This window comes from Balearica regulorum, chromosome 8 (genome assembly GCF_011004875.1).
Source record: "Balearica regulorum gibbericeps isolate bBalReg1 chromosome 8, bBalReg1.pri, whole genome shotgun sequence".
Taxonomy (NCBI): Eukaryota; Metazoa; Chordata; class Aves; order Gruiformes; family Gruidae; genus Balearica; species Balearica regulorum.
In genome coordinates, this window is record NC_046191.1 from 31171606 (window position 1) to 31186162 (window position 14557).

Here is a 14557-nt window from a genome sequence, read left to right on the forward strand (position 1 = left end):
GGCTGTAACATAACAGAAGGAGTTCACAGGAGATAGCAGCACATGCTATGCCCCAAAAAAAACCAATCGCAAGCCGCCGAATAGACCTGTTCCATACGATAAGGGCACATAAACTACATCAGTGCCAATCATATTTTTGGGGAAAGAAATCACCCTGGACAGAGATGCTAAATTCATCTTTATTAAAATGATTAGTACGGTTACACAAGGACTCAATCTGCCCATGGATGTTATTTAGGCACGGCGTATTAGCCGAGAGCGGGAGCGATAGCAGGGGCTGAGTTTGGCCGGGTTTGGGGGGCGTGGGTGGGAGCAGGTACGCCGGGTAAGGAACGGTGTGAGAACCAGCGAGCTTCGGCAGTGCTGCAATGTCCCGAGACGGACCTGGGCTTGCACAGACCGAGGGCGGGCCAAGCCTGTGTGACAGAGAAACCATCTCTAGCCCTGCTTACGCCGAGCGGAGGGTTTAAGTAATATTTGCCTAGAAAGCTCACTCTTTGAATACAAGGTCAAAGAGAGAGCGAAAGGACGTGCCATAAAGGAACCTTGACTCTACCCCTGGCACGTGCACTACAGGGTGGTGTTTAATAACAAGACGGGATCTTTTTTTTTCCCCTCTATAAAGGGAATTTCGTAATTCTGAGCAGTGAGTCAGGTATTTCTGCTTGTGTGGGTCAGAAATGAAGTCGGGCTCCTCTGTAGCTTTGCTTCAGCGCACACACATTGAAACGGCAGCTGCATGTGCATCTCTCTTCGGGTTTCTGTTAACGTGTGGAATCTTTGGAGACAGTATTTCAGCACTACAGAAGAATCACCAAATGATTTTAACCTCATTTTAGTTCAGTCAAGTCAAATGCCTTTTCAGAAGGCCTGAGTGATGTAGTTTGCAGTGTAAAGATGACAACGACACTTCTCCCAGATACCCTTTTTTTCCTTTTTAGGTGGTTTGGGTTCTTTTTTTTTGCTTTAAAGTATCAGAGCTCCTTAAACACAGCAGTAAATTTTAATATTTTATTTTGCTGATTTTTCATTTCTGAAAATGCTTAAACCATTTTTGTTCAAAATCTCTACACTAACTTGGATTTAGCCTGAGGCTGGTGCATAAAATTCCATCTGCGAGTGGCAAAGGTATTGTTATAAAGCATCGAAAAAAAATCCTTTTTTTTTTTTTTAAAATAACTCTATATAATCTTAACTATAATAGATGTTGCTAAGGATCCTCCCTCCAAGCACTACTTGCTTCTGCACTATTGAACTCAAAAAGAAATTAAAAAGACAACCAACCAACCCGGTCCTCTACAGTTCCTGCTGCACTCACATCCCAAGCAGCCTGAGTTACCCTAAATCGTAGATTTTAATAACGAAATATTCTTTCACAGTCAAGTTTCAGGTGATGACCAGACCTGGGTTGCTCTAAGAGCAATTAGTTCCTACCCCTCTGTCAAAACACGGTCATTAAGTGCATCGTGCCCCTTCCTCGGGGCTCTCCCCTGTACCGCTGCCCTGCAGAGGAGATGCCTGCTGTGGGTGGGGGGCACTGAGCTCTCTTCCCCCGTCTGACCGTGATCCCCCCCCACCTCTGTGTCTGTCTGCAGGAACTGAAATTCGAAGAGATGTGCCCAGGTTTCTCCCAGTAAACTGGGGAGGGATTGTACCTGATGGGTAGGAACTGGGTTTCCTGGATAGCTTTGCTGCAGGTTAGCTTTAGGAGAAGTTGCTGACAGCCTAATTTTCAGATTTATGGAGCATTAAGAGTTCCCATCAACTCTGTAACCAGGTGATGAATCTGTCTACGCTTCATTTTTCTCAGCTATAAAATGGGAGAAATGGCATTTCTGTCACTGGCTAGCTGGGAGGTTAATGCAATGATTATTAATAAAGCTCTCTAATGACCTCTGGAGCAGCAATTCCCAAGCCAGGGTAGCAGTTCCTAGCAGGGGTTGCTGCGTTCCTGAACGGACTAACGGACCCAGTGGAAATTAGGTGGCAGCAACAGGCTCAGAAACGGAAGCAGAAGTAATTTTCCTAATGAGTCACCAGCAGACAGAAACGGAGCCCGGGAGGTGACTGTCACTTCCCCCGAACATCTGGCCCACGCATCACTCTGCGTGGAAGAAGTCTCATTCTCCCTGCATGGCGATCCATGTAGAGCGTCCTTAATGATTTCTGCGGCTGTGCTACCACCGGGCATCACAGCTGCAACTGCCTTTTGCACAGGTAAATGGAGCTGCAGTCATAAATGTCACAAACTCGGGGCTTATAATAAGTAGAATTTATGTACCCAGAAGAGCAGAATCTACATTGCTATTAAGGTTCATTCATCTATAGACAGTACTTGTCTGCTCCTTCCTTTAACACCATGGGAAGTGTGTCATCCCTCTTTGCGCAGGATCAGAATTGGTACTTTCCTGCTCGGGACGTGGTCAGTGACTGGCTTCGGAGGCTGGAAAATACAGAAAAATAAGAGCAGGTTACTACAGCCATCTTCCAAAATGTACGCCTGCCAGAAATACCGGTTTCTTTGTATAAAGTAATCGCTAAGGGCTATAGCTGGAGACAATTTATCCCCGAGTAACTGATTTGTTTTCAGCTTAAGTTTCAGGTCAGTCAGATATGGGTCATGTTTACTGGCTGGGCAGGAGGTATCTCCTTTAAGAAGAGATACAAGGGTAATACCCAGATTAAGCAAGGAAACAGAAGCAATCCTCTGGGGACAGGTTTGAACCTGAGCAGGACCTTAGGAAGAGCGTGCTACACGAGGACACAGGCATCCCCACGCCAGGACTCTCCCCTCTGTCCTGAACCCATCACGAGTTGTGCTTCAGTGCGGGATCCCAGCCCCGAGGTGACCAAGCATCTGGCACGCTGCAGGCTGGAAGAGACAGAGAAAAACCTTTTACAGCTGATGTATCGTCTTTCACTCTTGTACCCTGCCATTGAGTCTAATAACAGTGCTGTCGATACTTGGACTGTAGCAAATTAATTCTTAGAGCTCATTTTCACTGCTCCAGCGGTGGTGAACTTTAAAACCGGGAGACTTTATCCATGTCCTTTATCCCGGTACAATGCACAGGTATCTCCGGGAAGTAGCAGCTAATCTTCCCTTAGGCTGCATACATTGATCTTGGAACTGGAAAGAAATGTCTGCAGAAGCCAGAGGCTGTTCAGTATGCGTCACGGCAGTGAGGAGAAGGTGTTCGCTTAGAGGGCCTCCAAGAGCTCGCTGACGATATCCTAAAGCTCAGGTATTAGGGAGTTGGTCCTTCGGTGCTGAAGGTGCCACACTCACTGCCAGGCCCGCGGGTGTGGGTGGTGTTGTGAAGGCCAGTTACATACAAGCATAAGTGAGCATATATTTGATCTTTAACAGCTTTTACCTGTGTCATTTTTCCCTCCCTGGAGAACAGTCAGTAATGGCATCAAAGAATAGCAAGGCTTTTCAGGGATCAGCCAGTATTTCAGTACACATGAAGCACGCAGACGTGCTGTTGCCAATACTACTGCTTACTACTACTTTGTTCTTCCCTTGGAAACCTAAAAATCCATTACAGATGCTCATCCATAAAGCTTTTGGTCCCTCTGGAAGACAAGGAAATATGATGTACACAGACACCAACAGTCAGGCTCAAAGAAAGGTATTTAGGCAATTCTCTTTTGCTTCCACTGAAAACAGGGGGAATCGATGTGTTTCAATGTCTTTATGGAGTTAGTCCTGAGACCTGCCAGTCAGAAGGAAATCTATAGAAAGCAGGGAAACACAATGGCTTAAAAAACCCCAAACCCACACCAAAAAGAACACCAAAAACTGTAAAAAGGAAACTTTTTACTAACAGCAACAAAGGGTTAAATCATGGGAGTGACTATAGTGGCAGATGCCAGCTTGTAAAGGTTAAGTCTACCGACCTGGGTCTTAAAGAGAAGCTGTCCTTGAATTTCCTGGCTTGCACCAATCCACCTTTACACACTAACATTCCTCAGAGAGATGGTTTGGGTTCAGTGTCTTGGGTTTTGTTTTTCAATGCTAGGGGTAAATACACAGAGGTGAACACCCATCGGCGTTTGGCACAGCCGAGAGGCCAGGTCAGGAGGAGCACTCCGCAGCTCTCCACCTGCAGCAGCATCTCCAGAGTAAATCAAGAGCTGTGTTTCCCTGCGCTGCCTTGGGGACATCCAGCGTCCCTGCTACACGCCAGAGAGGTCTCCTGACCAACACTGCCTACCTGAAGCCACCTTGATTTTTTTTTTTTTCCCCCCTCTCAGACCAGTTTTACCAGCTCTCGTACTGGTTCTACAGCCCACTAAAGGCTCTCTCTGCAATCTGTACTGGGAGGAGTGCTGCAGAGCTGATCTCTCTGGGCGTTTTCCCATACCTGGGTTTAGGATTACCTTCCTCAGGGAATGGCCTGGAGTTTCACCAGCTGCCTCTTTAACCCTGGCCAGGCAAAGCTGACGGCAGACAATACAGTTACTCCATGCAAAGCAGGCGATACGCGTCTATAGGTTGTTGGAAGAGAAACGAAGGGAACCAACAGGTATCTCTGCAGTACTTCTGGCCAAGCTGAGGAGTCGGCAAGCGCTGTGTTCCATGAACCCTTCAGTTTGGCTCGCAAAAGCTTGGGTCTGGGGGGGGTAGCATTTCCCTTAACCCCCAAAACATCTCTGGGGCATCATTCGTTAGTAATTCATTAACTTTCCCTGCCCGGCTACCGTGGGGAAACGGGAACACCCCGTGGGTCTGGTGAGTGGCAATGCCACCCGCCCAGGCAGCGAGGAGAGCTGGCTCAAGCAAAACCCGTGACCTGGGTGCCTTTCGCGGGGCTGGGCAGGGTAAAGCTCAGCAGGTTTTTCGGGGTGCGCTCGGAGGCGGGAACCGCGGGTGAGGGCACCCCGTGAGACACGGGCCGGTCCTGCCCCTTCCTGGGACCCGTCTGCGGTGCGGCGGGACGGTGTCTGAGGGGGGGGTGACAGCCTTCCAGCTCTGCCGCACTCCGATGGCGACGCGCTGTCGGGGGGCAATGCCTCCTTGCTTACAGCCCTCACCGGGGCAGCCAGGCTCCACACGGCCCCTAACCGGCGGCCGGTGGGGATTCAGAGCCCGAGGAGCCGTGCGAGGCCCGGGGCCGGCGGCGGCGAGGGGAGGCCCGGCCCCAGGAGCCGTGCGGGGCCGGCGGCGGCGAGGGGAGGCCCGGCCCCAGGAGCCGTGCGGGGCCGGCGGCGGCGAGGGGAGGCCGGGCCCCAGGAGCCGTGCGGGGCCGGCGGCGGCGAGGGGAGGCCGGGCCCGGGGATCCACCGCCCCGCCCCGAGGGGAGCCCAGCCCCGCCCCAGGCCGCGCATGCGCGGCGGGCTGTCCGCCTGTCAATAAAGCTTGAACAAGCGCCGGGCCGGGGACGCGCGGGCGGGTGTGTTTCTTTTTTTTTTTTTTCTTCTTCTGCTTCCCCCCCCTTTTTTTTTTTTCTTTGAACGAACTTTATTGTTCCTGCGGCGCCGCGCGCGCGGGGATGCGCTGAGGCCGCTCCGCCGTCGGCCCCGCTCCGCCCGCCCCGGCCCGGCCTCGGCATGTCGGGCAGCCGCCCGCCGCCGCACCCCGCCGCGCCGCCCGCTACCGCCACCCCGGCCTCCTCCTCCTCCTCCTCTTCTTCTTCTTCTTCCTCCTCGTCCTCCTCTTCTTCGGCGGCCATGGCGCCGGGCTCGTCCTCTTCGGGCGGCGCGGCGGCGCGGCCTGTGCTGGTAGCGGCCGCCGTGTCGGGCTCGGGCGCCGGGTTGGCCCGTTTGGCGGCGGCGGCCCGGCCCGGTGGCGGCTCCGGCTCCTCCGGAGGAGGCGGCGGTAGCGGGGCGGGCGGCGGCAGCAGCAGGAAGAGGCCGCTGCTCACCCCGCTCTGCAACGGGCTCATCAACTCCTACGAGGACAAGAGCAACGACTTCGTCTGGTAAGTTGCGGTATATCGCGATAGCGGCACCCGCTATCCCACTGAGGGAAGCCGGAGCGCCGCCATGCCGCCGGGAAACCCGGCGGGGTGTAAAATACTGGCGGGAGGACGGAGCAGCCAGCAGCGGCCCCTCAGGGGCTCGCTGAGGGGAAAGAGGAGTCGGTGCGTCCAGCTGCCCGGGAGGGAGTGTGGCTCCGGGGTTCCCCCCCGCCGTGGCTATCCGTTCGCTTCTTGGCCCTGTGTAGCAACGTTGCTTTCACTCTCTCTGTTTTTAAGCAAAATCAGGATGTTCCCAGCAGGTTCCTCCTTGGGTGCGCTCTGGAGCAGCCCAACTTATCGGAAAGGACCCGCAACATGAGGTGTTTTTTCATAAAGTGTTGACATCGCAAGCAAACGTCCTGTTCTCCTGGGCGGTGGTAGCCTCGGCAGGGGCCGGAGGGGCTCAGGCCTCCGGCGGGTGAGATGGCCCCTCCGGAGCCTTGCTGCTGCCTTGCTCTGAGCCTGGGAAGAGGAGCTGATGGAGAACTTTGTGCCCCTTTGGATGGGGATCTAAGGACTCTCGTGGTGGTTGATAGATCCAGCAAAGGTGGCGTTGAGTTTGCCTCCCTCGCTGGGGAAGGTTGGCTGGTTTAAACAGCAATAATGTTTGTGTCAGTCTGGCACCTAAAACCAGATGAGTGGGAAATTTTGGTGGTGATGGGATAAAGGTTTTTCTTGAAGCCATGCAGATGCTGCCCTTCTGATGTTTGGCCAAAATTGCGGTTTGTAGCTGGAAATACCCTTTCAGCAGTAGCGATAGACCAAGGCCCACTGCAACGTGTGATTTGGGAACTGTTGGTAATTTGCAGTTTTAAGACAGCCCATTGCTAATGCGTTTCAAACCTTCTAACATAAGGAGGAGGCTTGATTTTTATAGCTGGTTGGATGTACTAAAATGTGAGAACAGAAAGTAGGGGTAAGTGTTCGTATCGGAGACAGACAAACAGTGAAGGGATACTGGAAAGAAGTGTGAGTTGTAGGAAAGTCATGTTTCAGGAAGAAACTGTAAAAAAAAAAAAGAGGAAGAGAAATGGGGCACAGCCTCCAAGATGACTTTGACAGCTCTGACTTACGGGTGAGGGTTGGATGTTCGGCTTTGCTACAGGACAGGCATTGTCTCAAAAACTATAGACTTGATTTTACAGCTTTGATAAACCATCTAGCAGAGTAGATAGGAAATACCCTTACTACTGAAGTGAGAACCTGAAGCTGCTAAAAAGTTAGTGGCAGAAAGAACAGTAACTACTTCTTACTAGTAATAAGTAATAATAATAAAAAAAAGACTGCTTATTACTGTAAGTAATCGTTTGCTCAGAATTGGGATGAGAGCACAGCTGTAATCAGCTGATGTCCTGCTCTGGCCGAAGGCTGTTGGCCACGTTAGGTGGATTTAAGGGCACTTGGTGTGGGAGGTGGCTGCGTTGCTCTTGGTCGTGGGGGTTAACTGGATTGTGAGTACCTGTGTCTTCTGTTCCCTCTGCAGTTATGCTCTGGCTCTAGTGGTCTGCAGCCATCCTTCCCCCTCCCTTTCCAGTTAGCTCTCATTTCCCGTTTTGTTGTCTGTCGTAGAAAGGAGGGTGTTTGAAGGGAAATTACACCCATAACAAGTTTGTAGGCCAGCTGAAGTATTTTAAGATGGCTCAAGAAGCTGAATTTCTTGGTTCTTTTTTTTTTTTTCTGCAGGTTAAGTACTGTGCATGCTTCAAGGAGAATATGTAATTAGCTGCTTTCTCCTCATTGAGGAGTGCTGCTGGCTGAACAAGTGAGAGCAAAAACATCTCAACTGAGGCAAAAAAAAAATCAGGGCAGAATCTTGGTATTTACAAGAGCCACATTGGTAATATTGAAGTGCAGGTCAGAAACTTTAAGAGCAAACAATGATTATATTTAACTTACCTGGGTTCTTCACTGCTGTATATTTCTGTGGGCTGTAGGGCTCGTTCTTGCTTATATTATACTATAATTTGAAGCTAGTGTTTTCTCTTTTTTTTTTTCTTTTGAGTTAGCAATACAGTTATGTGTTACAGAAATAAACTCAACTGGGCAACTCTGGAAGTTTGAGCAATGTCCAAGAAGACAGGTGTATGTGGGTTTAAATAATTGATTTAAACAAGCTTTGGATACCTTGGTCTGAGAAGCAGAAGTTTTCCATATGCTGGGGATTTTTTTGTTCCTTAAGGACACTTTTCAGGATGCTGCCAGCTGCAGGGAACATTTGATAATTTTTCTGGACATGGGCTGTGAGTTGCTAGCAGTTAGCTACAGCTGTAAACTCAGTGGTAGATTCTGTCTGTACCAGGCTGAAGGTGGGAAAGAGTAAAGAAGTTTGGGTGAGTTTCAAACATCAAGGTACAAGTGGAAATCCCGTAAATAGTGTTCATGTGTGCAACCTCCCTGCCTGTCTTCCGAAAGTGCTATCTCAGCAATGTGGGGCCTAGGCTTTAACATAAATGTTGGCATACCTTGCTGGTCTGGGTTGTGAAATGTTTAGCAAGTGTACTCTCAGCAGTTTGTAAGCGTGTGCTGTTTGTGGTATGTATCAGCCTCTGCCTGGAAATGTGGAACTCTAGTCAGGAAAGCAAATAGGTCTGACTTACTGGACAACTTTATTATAAAAGGGGAACTCTTTGTTTCTCTTAGTGCAGTATGTAGAATTTAAAGGTAGTTTGTGCTGTTTCTCTAGCCAGGCCTCTTTCCAATTGCCTGGAGAGCATCTGAAGGGGAATCCTCTAATCGGAGGATTTTCTCCTGTCCAGCAATGTAATTGCGTATGCTTCTCCCAGGCCTTACGTTAGCCCTCCCTCTTTAAAACCAGTTCCTGTCTACTTTGCTCCCTGGATGGGGGGGATCTTACTGTAGGCTGTCTCTTCAGTGGTTGCTTTGCACCAGTGCTTGTTCCTGAGCTCTGGCAGAATTAAGTACATTCAGAAGAGGGGATGTTGCATACTGACCTGGAGAGGTACACCCAGCACACTCAGGTGTGGGAAGGGCTGTGTACCATGTTTAAAAGTGGACTTGCAGGTTCATGGGTTTTTAAAAACAGTTCTTTCTTCAGGTGGTTACCTGTTAATGCCAGGCATGGGCTGAGTGTAGTTGTTCATGTGTTTGTGATCTGGCAAACCTCTCCAGTAAGGAACACTGCAAACTGACCCTGGAGGTCGCAAACTAGAAACATAGCGAGCTGTTTACATACCACGTACAATGATGGGTTTACAATCTATTGTTGTATTGGAGCTTCATATTGAGCAGATAGTAATGGTAGTGATCTTTAACCAGGCCACCTTCCACGTGAAGGACAGAGCCTGCGGCAAGTCCTGGTCTCTGCTTAGACCACAGAGGAGCGGAATAGGAGGGAGAAACTGTAATGGGTCTTGTTTGCTGCGGAGCAGAAGGAAATCTGAAATGTGTCTAAGTTTTTAGAGCCGGGTGTTTGGGTAGCAGCAGGGTGATAGTAGCACTCTAGAGAGGTGCCTTGAAAACACTGGTAAAACTTGGTTAAAATGATTTTAAAAATGTTTGAGGTCTAACCCCCAGAGAAAGAATAGTAAGCCTTTGCAGTGCTGGTTAAATGACTGTTTAGTAAATAAGGCATCAGTATCTGGTAAAGTACAGTGACATTTTTGGCTTGCTGAAGTAATTTGCATCCTTTTTACCTGACTCAGCTCTTACTCTCTATTTGTGTTAAGCAGCAATCTCATGCAGGGAAGCCTTGGTTTCACCATACCTGTGCTTCTCAATTTCAGTGTACGCTACAAGGAGTAGTATGTCTTGAGTTCCCATCACTCCACTACTTTCTTAACCTTCCCTCTGTGTTAGATTAACTTAAAACAACTGGTGCATAGCAACTTTCATGTGTTACAGTCAGCTTGGCTTCAGTAAGTATTAAAAGACATCAGTCTTGTTTCCACTTGTAAATCAGTGAGCACTTTGGGGGAAATGGTTCTTAATGGAAACTTCAGGCTCTGTTAACGATGACCCTGGCGCTGAATGGCTACATTTGCTGGCTCTGACTGCTTTTTTTTCTCAAGTATTTTGGCTCTGTCATTTTTCCAATCAAACTGCTATGAAGAAGAATAAGTTTGGGAACAATGGTCTTGGGTGACTGTTGTGTTAGGAGGTAATCTTTTTAGGTCTAATTTGTAGTGTCCTATTGCAGACAGAGGAGCATTACAGCCTTGTTGATTGCTGCGCTTTTTTGAGGCAGAGCATTAGGAGTGTGCTGGAAAAACCACATCTGGCCCTGTGGGGAACAGCAGTTTTTAGCAAGATACAGAGAGTGGGACTATGTTATATAGCATGACTAGAAGGCGGCAAAGAACTAAAGCTGTTCGTGACCAGTGGGAAGAAACCAGCCTCAGACACTCGCATAACCATAAGTCTTTGGCTTGCTTTTAAAAAAAGCCAGCTAGTAGAATACAAAGATGCCTGTTTCTCCTCTTACTAATCCACCCTTGTTGGCTAAGTTTGGTCATAATTTATTCTGACTAAACAGTGCCTTGAAACTAAATAACTCTTAACTTGGAAGCGGTGACTTGAACTCCTGAAGTTGGTGCTAATCTAGACAAATGACGTGCAGAGAAGGGTCTGTCAGGGTGGAAGGAGGATAGGTACGTGTTAATTACTTTGGAGACTTCTTTTGAGGAACAGAATTGGTGGCTTGGTTGACTTGGAGACTAGCATTTTGGTTTGATTAATTTGCCTCTACATTGTGTTTATACAGACCATTTTGTGGAATAGTTAAGACAATTTGGTTTGTATGTGAGGTTAGACAAACCTTTCAAGGCATCCATGATTTCCACTTTGGTCATTTGCAGGGGGATCCCATTGTCAGGGGCCACAGCTTCCCGTCTACGGGCTTAAAATTAAGTATTTAATTAAGAGTTGTTTCCTCATTCCTATGATTAAATGCCTAATGGGATAACAAATGTTAGTATCCTCTACAATGGATGACAGAAAGGGGGAGTGACTTCTGTGGAGTGCTAACGAGGGGAGAAATTGAGGTGCTCTGCTCCCCTGCTCAGTCAAGCACTGCTTATTTCAGTCTGAGTTTTTGATCTCAGATTCAGAAAGATTCGTGCTTTTCAAAAGTTGTTAACAGTTTATCAACAGCTCCTTCTGTGGGAGCTGCCTGGTTGGCAGAAGGTGGGAGGAGGCTGTTTCTGAAGAAAACAAATGCTGCTGAAAACCTCTCTGAACTGAGATTGGTATGGACTTGTGGGAGTGAGAGGAGAGGGTTTGGATCTCTGGAAGGACTTGAAAGCAAGGTGAAGCTTGTGACACAGCTGACGTATATGTTACGTGCGGAATTGACGTTGCTGTCCACAGCATCTCACTGGGTAGCTGGCCAAGACCTGAGGATGTATGTGGCAGCATGTCTTACTCCCAGTGACTCCTGTGGCTGCTATCCCCATAGCTGGTAAGGTGCATCTCTCCTTTTGTTTGGGTTTCATTTTCCTTTCAAACACGTTGCAGCCACTTGATGAGACAGATTTCTTCCACTACCCCTCTCACTGAATTCCTAGGTCTTTTGTCTTGCTCAGGTTCCTGCGGAGCACTGCTTGCTTGCACATCCTTCTCAGTTCCCTGCTTGGTCCTTGCGGATCCCTCCTAGAGACCTGGCAGCGCTTTGGTCGCTAATCTTGGAAACAACTAAAGCTCTTGTTTCCATTTGCATTCCTGTCTTCCTTATGAACAGTCCTGTATTCTACCTTTCCATCTTCTTTGACTTTGTAACACCGTGCTTGACTGTCGGTTCCCTCTTTTGGTTGCACTGTACATTCATCATGCTCTTCAGCAGCCTCAGCCCTGCCTGCTGCCTGGCAGTGCTCTGCAGGCACACCCCCTCGTTGGCACCTTCTCCTCCTGCTTATTAATTCTAGTTCTCATGACATCATTACTATTTCTGTTCTGCTCTGCCTCTTTGCATCTTTTTTTTTAATTATAGATAGCTATTGGCTGAAAAAAGGAAGGATAAACTAATTTTGGTATCATTTATAAATACCTTATGTCTGTTCATATAAAACCCAGGTTTTTTACATTCTGTTTGAGACCTAGTACAGATGGTTAGGAGGTTCTGCTGCAGCCTCTGCTTGTTGAAGGTACTCTGGCTTTGTTTGGGTGCTTTGTAACTGTTGAAAACTTCAAGAGTGAACACTTACCTGGTTTCTAATTGTAGCAAACTGCAGTATCATTCTGGGTTCAAAGAACTGATGATTGCCCTTTTGATCTTTATACTGCCTGTTGCACTCCTGTGTCCTCTTTCATTTTACAAATAGAAAGTATTACCTAAGCATGATTAGGTGGCTGCATTGAATTAGTAATGCTTTCCTTCCTTTTTTAACATAAAAACATTGTTTTGTTTTCAGCCCCATCTGTTTTGATATGATTGAAGAAGCCTACATGACAAAATGTGGACACAGCTTCTGGTAAGTTTTTTTTGTATTGTGCAAAACGTCCATCTCTTGCAGTGTGTGAACTGATGCTATTGTGAATCCCTTTCTTTCCAAGTTTTTGTTACTTTTCTGTCCCTCCACTGAAGAAAGAGGTTGAAATAAAACTTTAAATAATGGGTACTGGTTAGATTTAAAGAAGTCTTATTAGTGTTTAAAACAAACAAAAAAAAATTTGTGCCACCATATTTCTGCTGAAGAAAATAAAATGAAATAAAATGGTTCTAAGCTGCTGGTGGTATGCGGTGCCTAGAGTCAGAAGCTTGTCAGCTCACCTCTGTTGGAAATGGAAGGTGTCTGTTACCACTGAAGCAGTGGGTCCCACCTCTGTAGAGGTCATGGGAGTGAGTGTTGGTGTTGGGAGGTCCTCCTTGCCTTTGCGCAAGACCCTGTACAGTTTGAAGTGGCTTGCACGTTGTCTGTTGCAATTCTCTTAAACTTTTTGAGAGAGGATATGCTTCAGGAGTGTTTCTGTTGTATTAAATTGGCCCAAGGTCTGCTTATTTCTCAGTGTGTTATCTCTGGCTGTCACAAGGAGCAAATGTTTTGTGCAGAAGTACAAGAACCCTCCAGGGGCAGGTGTGGAACTATCTGCTGCTCCTCCTCTCAGTGAGGGATTGGGACAAATGTTCAACTGTGATGCCTTAATATGCCATGTACATTATACTCTTATGGTGTCTGTTAACTGGAAATAAATTGCCTACCTTTTACAAGAAATAATATTTTGGTAGCATAAAGCACTTCCTCAAGCAGCAGATTGAGTTACTTTCAGAAATGTTTTGACCTGCAACAAGTAAGATACCAGCTGATTTTGTGCTCTCTATAGTAACACTTTATCCCTGGGATCTGCAACTTTTAAAGTCCAAGATGAAAAGTATTCACATATCTTTAGAAAGATTAGAGCAATGTTTGTCACATGATGGCTCGACCAGCAGTCGACAGTGAGCTAGGTTCTTAGTGAGATGCTTAAACCTGATGCTAAGGTGCATCTTGTAGTTGACTCTGTCCCTCAAATAGCTAACAGCTCAACAGAGAGCACCTCAGAAGTCATTCCTGGTGAGAAAAACAGCTAGGGGTGGGGGGAAAACATGAGAGGTTGGTGAAGGTGTCTCCTCTATGCTCAATTACTCAAAATGTGTAATAGGTTTTTAATGTTGCTTGTTAAATATTTGGCTAATCTAGAAGAGTTGCTTCTGAATAATGCAGCCTGTTAGCTCTACCTGTGGAAGGGGGGGCCTGAATTTGAGATGGAAGTGTGGCTGAAGTATCCATGTTACCACAATCCTTGGGGAAATAAGAGTGAAGTACTTAAATATTTCTTGTAATTCTCGCCAAGAAACTCTGCTGTCTTCCTGCTGCACCATGCTCGGAGTTAATATTGGAACATTTTGACTCCAGTGTAGGATCTTGGCAAGCAGCTGTTAGCTAGCAACACAGAGTACACATTATCTAAGGTTGATATTATTTACCTTGTGCTTATGTTTTGTTATGTTTTGTTCCTTCATGTTTGCTTACTTGTTTTGTTTCTTGATTTTATGTTTTAAAACAGCTATAAATGTATTCACCAGAGCTTGGAGGACAATAACAGATGTCCCAAGTGCAACTATGTTGTGGACAACATAGATCATCTTTATCCCAACTTCTTAGGTGAGCTCTGTGCTTGCTTGCATGAGAAACATCTTAGTTGTTAAGGCAGGAACTTGTAAATTTGTCCTATAAAAAACCAGCTTCTGGATATTGAAAATAAAATCCGAACGTCGTCCCTTTGGTCAACTGTGGTTTTTATAAAAAAAAAAAGTGGTTAGTAGTACAAATTGTTAATAATCCACTGCCTCCAGCAGTTCTGTACGAGTTAAGCAGTGAGACTGACTTGCTGCTGTTTGCATACAAAGAAAAGCAGAAGGAAGTTGTTTTTCTGATGGCTAGAGATTTGAATCTCTTTATTTACTTCTGCTTTCTTGCACTGTTGCCATCTAATCAAGAACATGCCCTGGTTACAAAGCATGGGCACTGAAGGAGGGGAGGCTGAATTCCATATTGTACTATTTTTGGCTACTGTAGTGAGGGCCGTGTGATGTATGTATGTGTAAATTAGATACAGCGAAAATATTCATGCACATACCTATACGCAATCCTAATTGA

General features: G+C 47.0%; 1 protein-coding gene and 2 long non-coding RNA genes across 6 annotated transcripts in view; 1 reads left to right on the top strand and 2 right to left on the bottom strand.

The window, feature by feature from the left end:
* Positions 1-620: 620 nt before the first annotated feature.
* Positions 621-5020, bottom strand: LOC142602691 (uncharacterized). Its single transcript, XR_012836454.1, has 2 exons — positions 2737-5020; positions 621-2443 (listed from the first exon to the last, which is right to left on the bottom strand). It is a non-coding gene; the product is annotated as an uncharacterized LOC142602691 (long non-coding RNA).
* A 418-nt stretch (positions 5021-5438) lies between these two features.
* Positions 5439-6833, bottom strand: LOC142602809 (uncharacterized). The gene is made up of 2 exons (XR_012836638.1): positions 6026-6833; positions 5439-5897 (listed from the first exon to the last, which is right to left on the bottom strand). It is a non-coding gene; the product is annotated as an uncharacterized LOC142602809 (long non-coding RNA).
* COP1 (COP1 E3 ubiquitin ligase) overlaps positions 5557-14557 on the top strand; it is a 128139-nt gene continuing 119138 nt past the window's right edge. For all 4 annotated transcript variants that reach the window (XR_012836637.1, XM_075760456.1, XM_075760457.1 and 1 more), the window contains exons 1-3: positions 5557-5927; positions 12332-12391; positions 13965-14062. Coding sequence is in view for 3 of the 4 variants with exons in the window: in XM_075760456.1 (XP_075616571.1) it covers positions 5557-5927; positions 12332-12391; positions 13965-14062 (529 nt within the window). In the remaining variant the exon portion in view is untranslated. The remainder of the gene's footprint in view (positions 5928-12331; positions 12392-13964; positions 14063-14557) is intronic.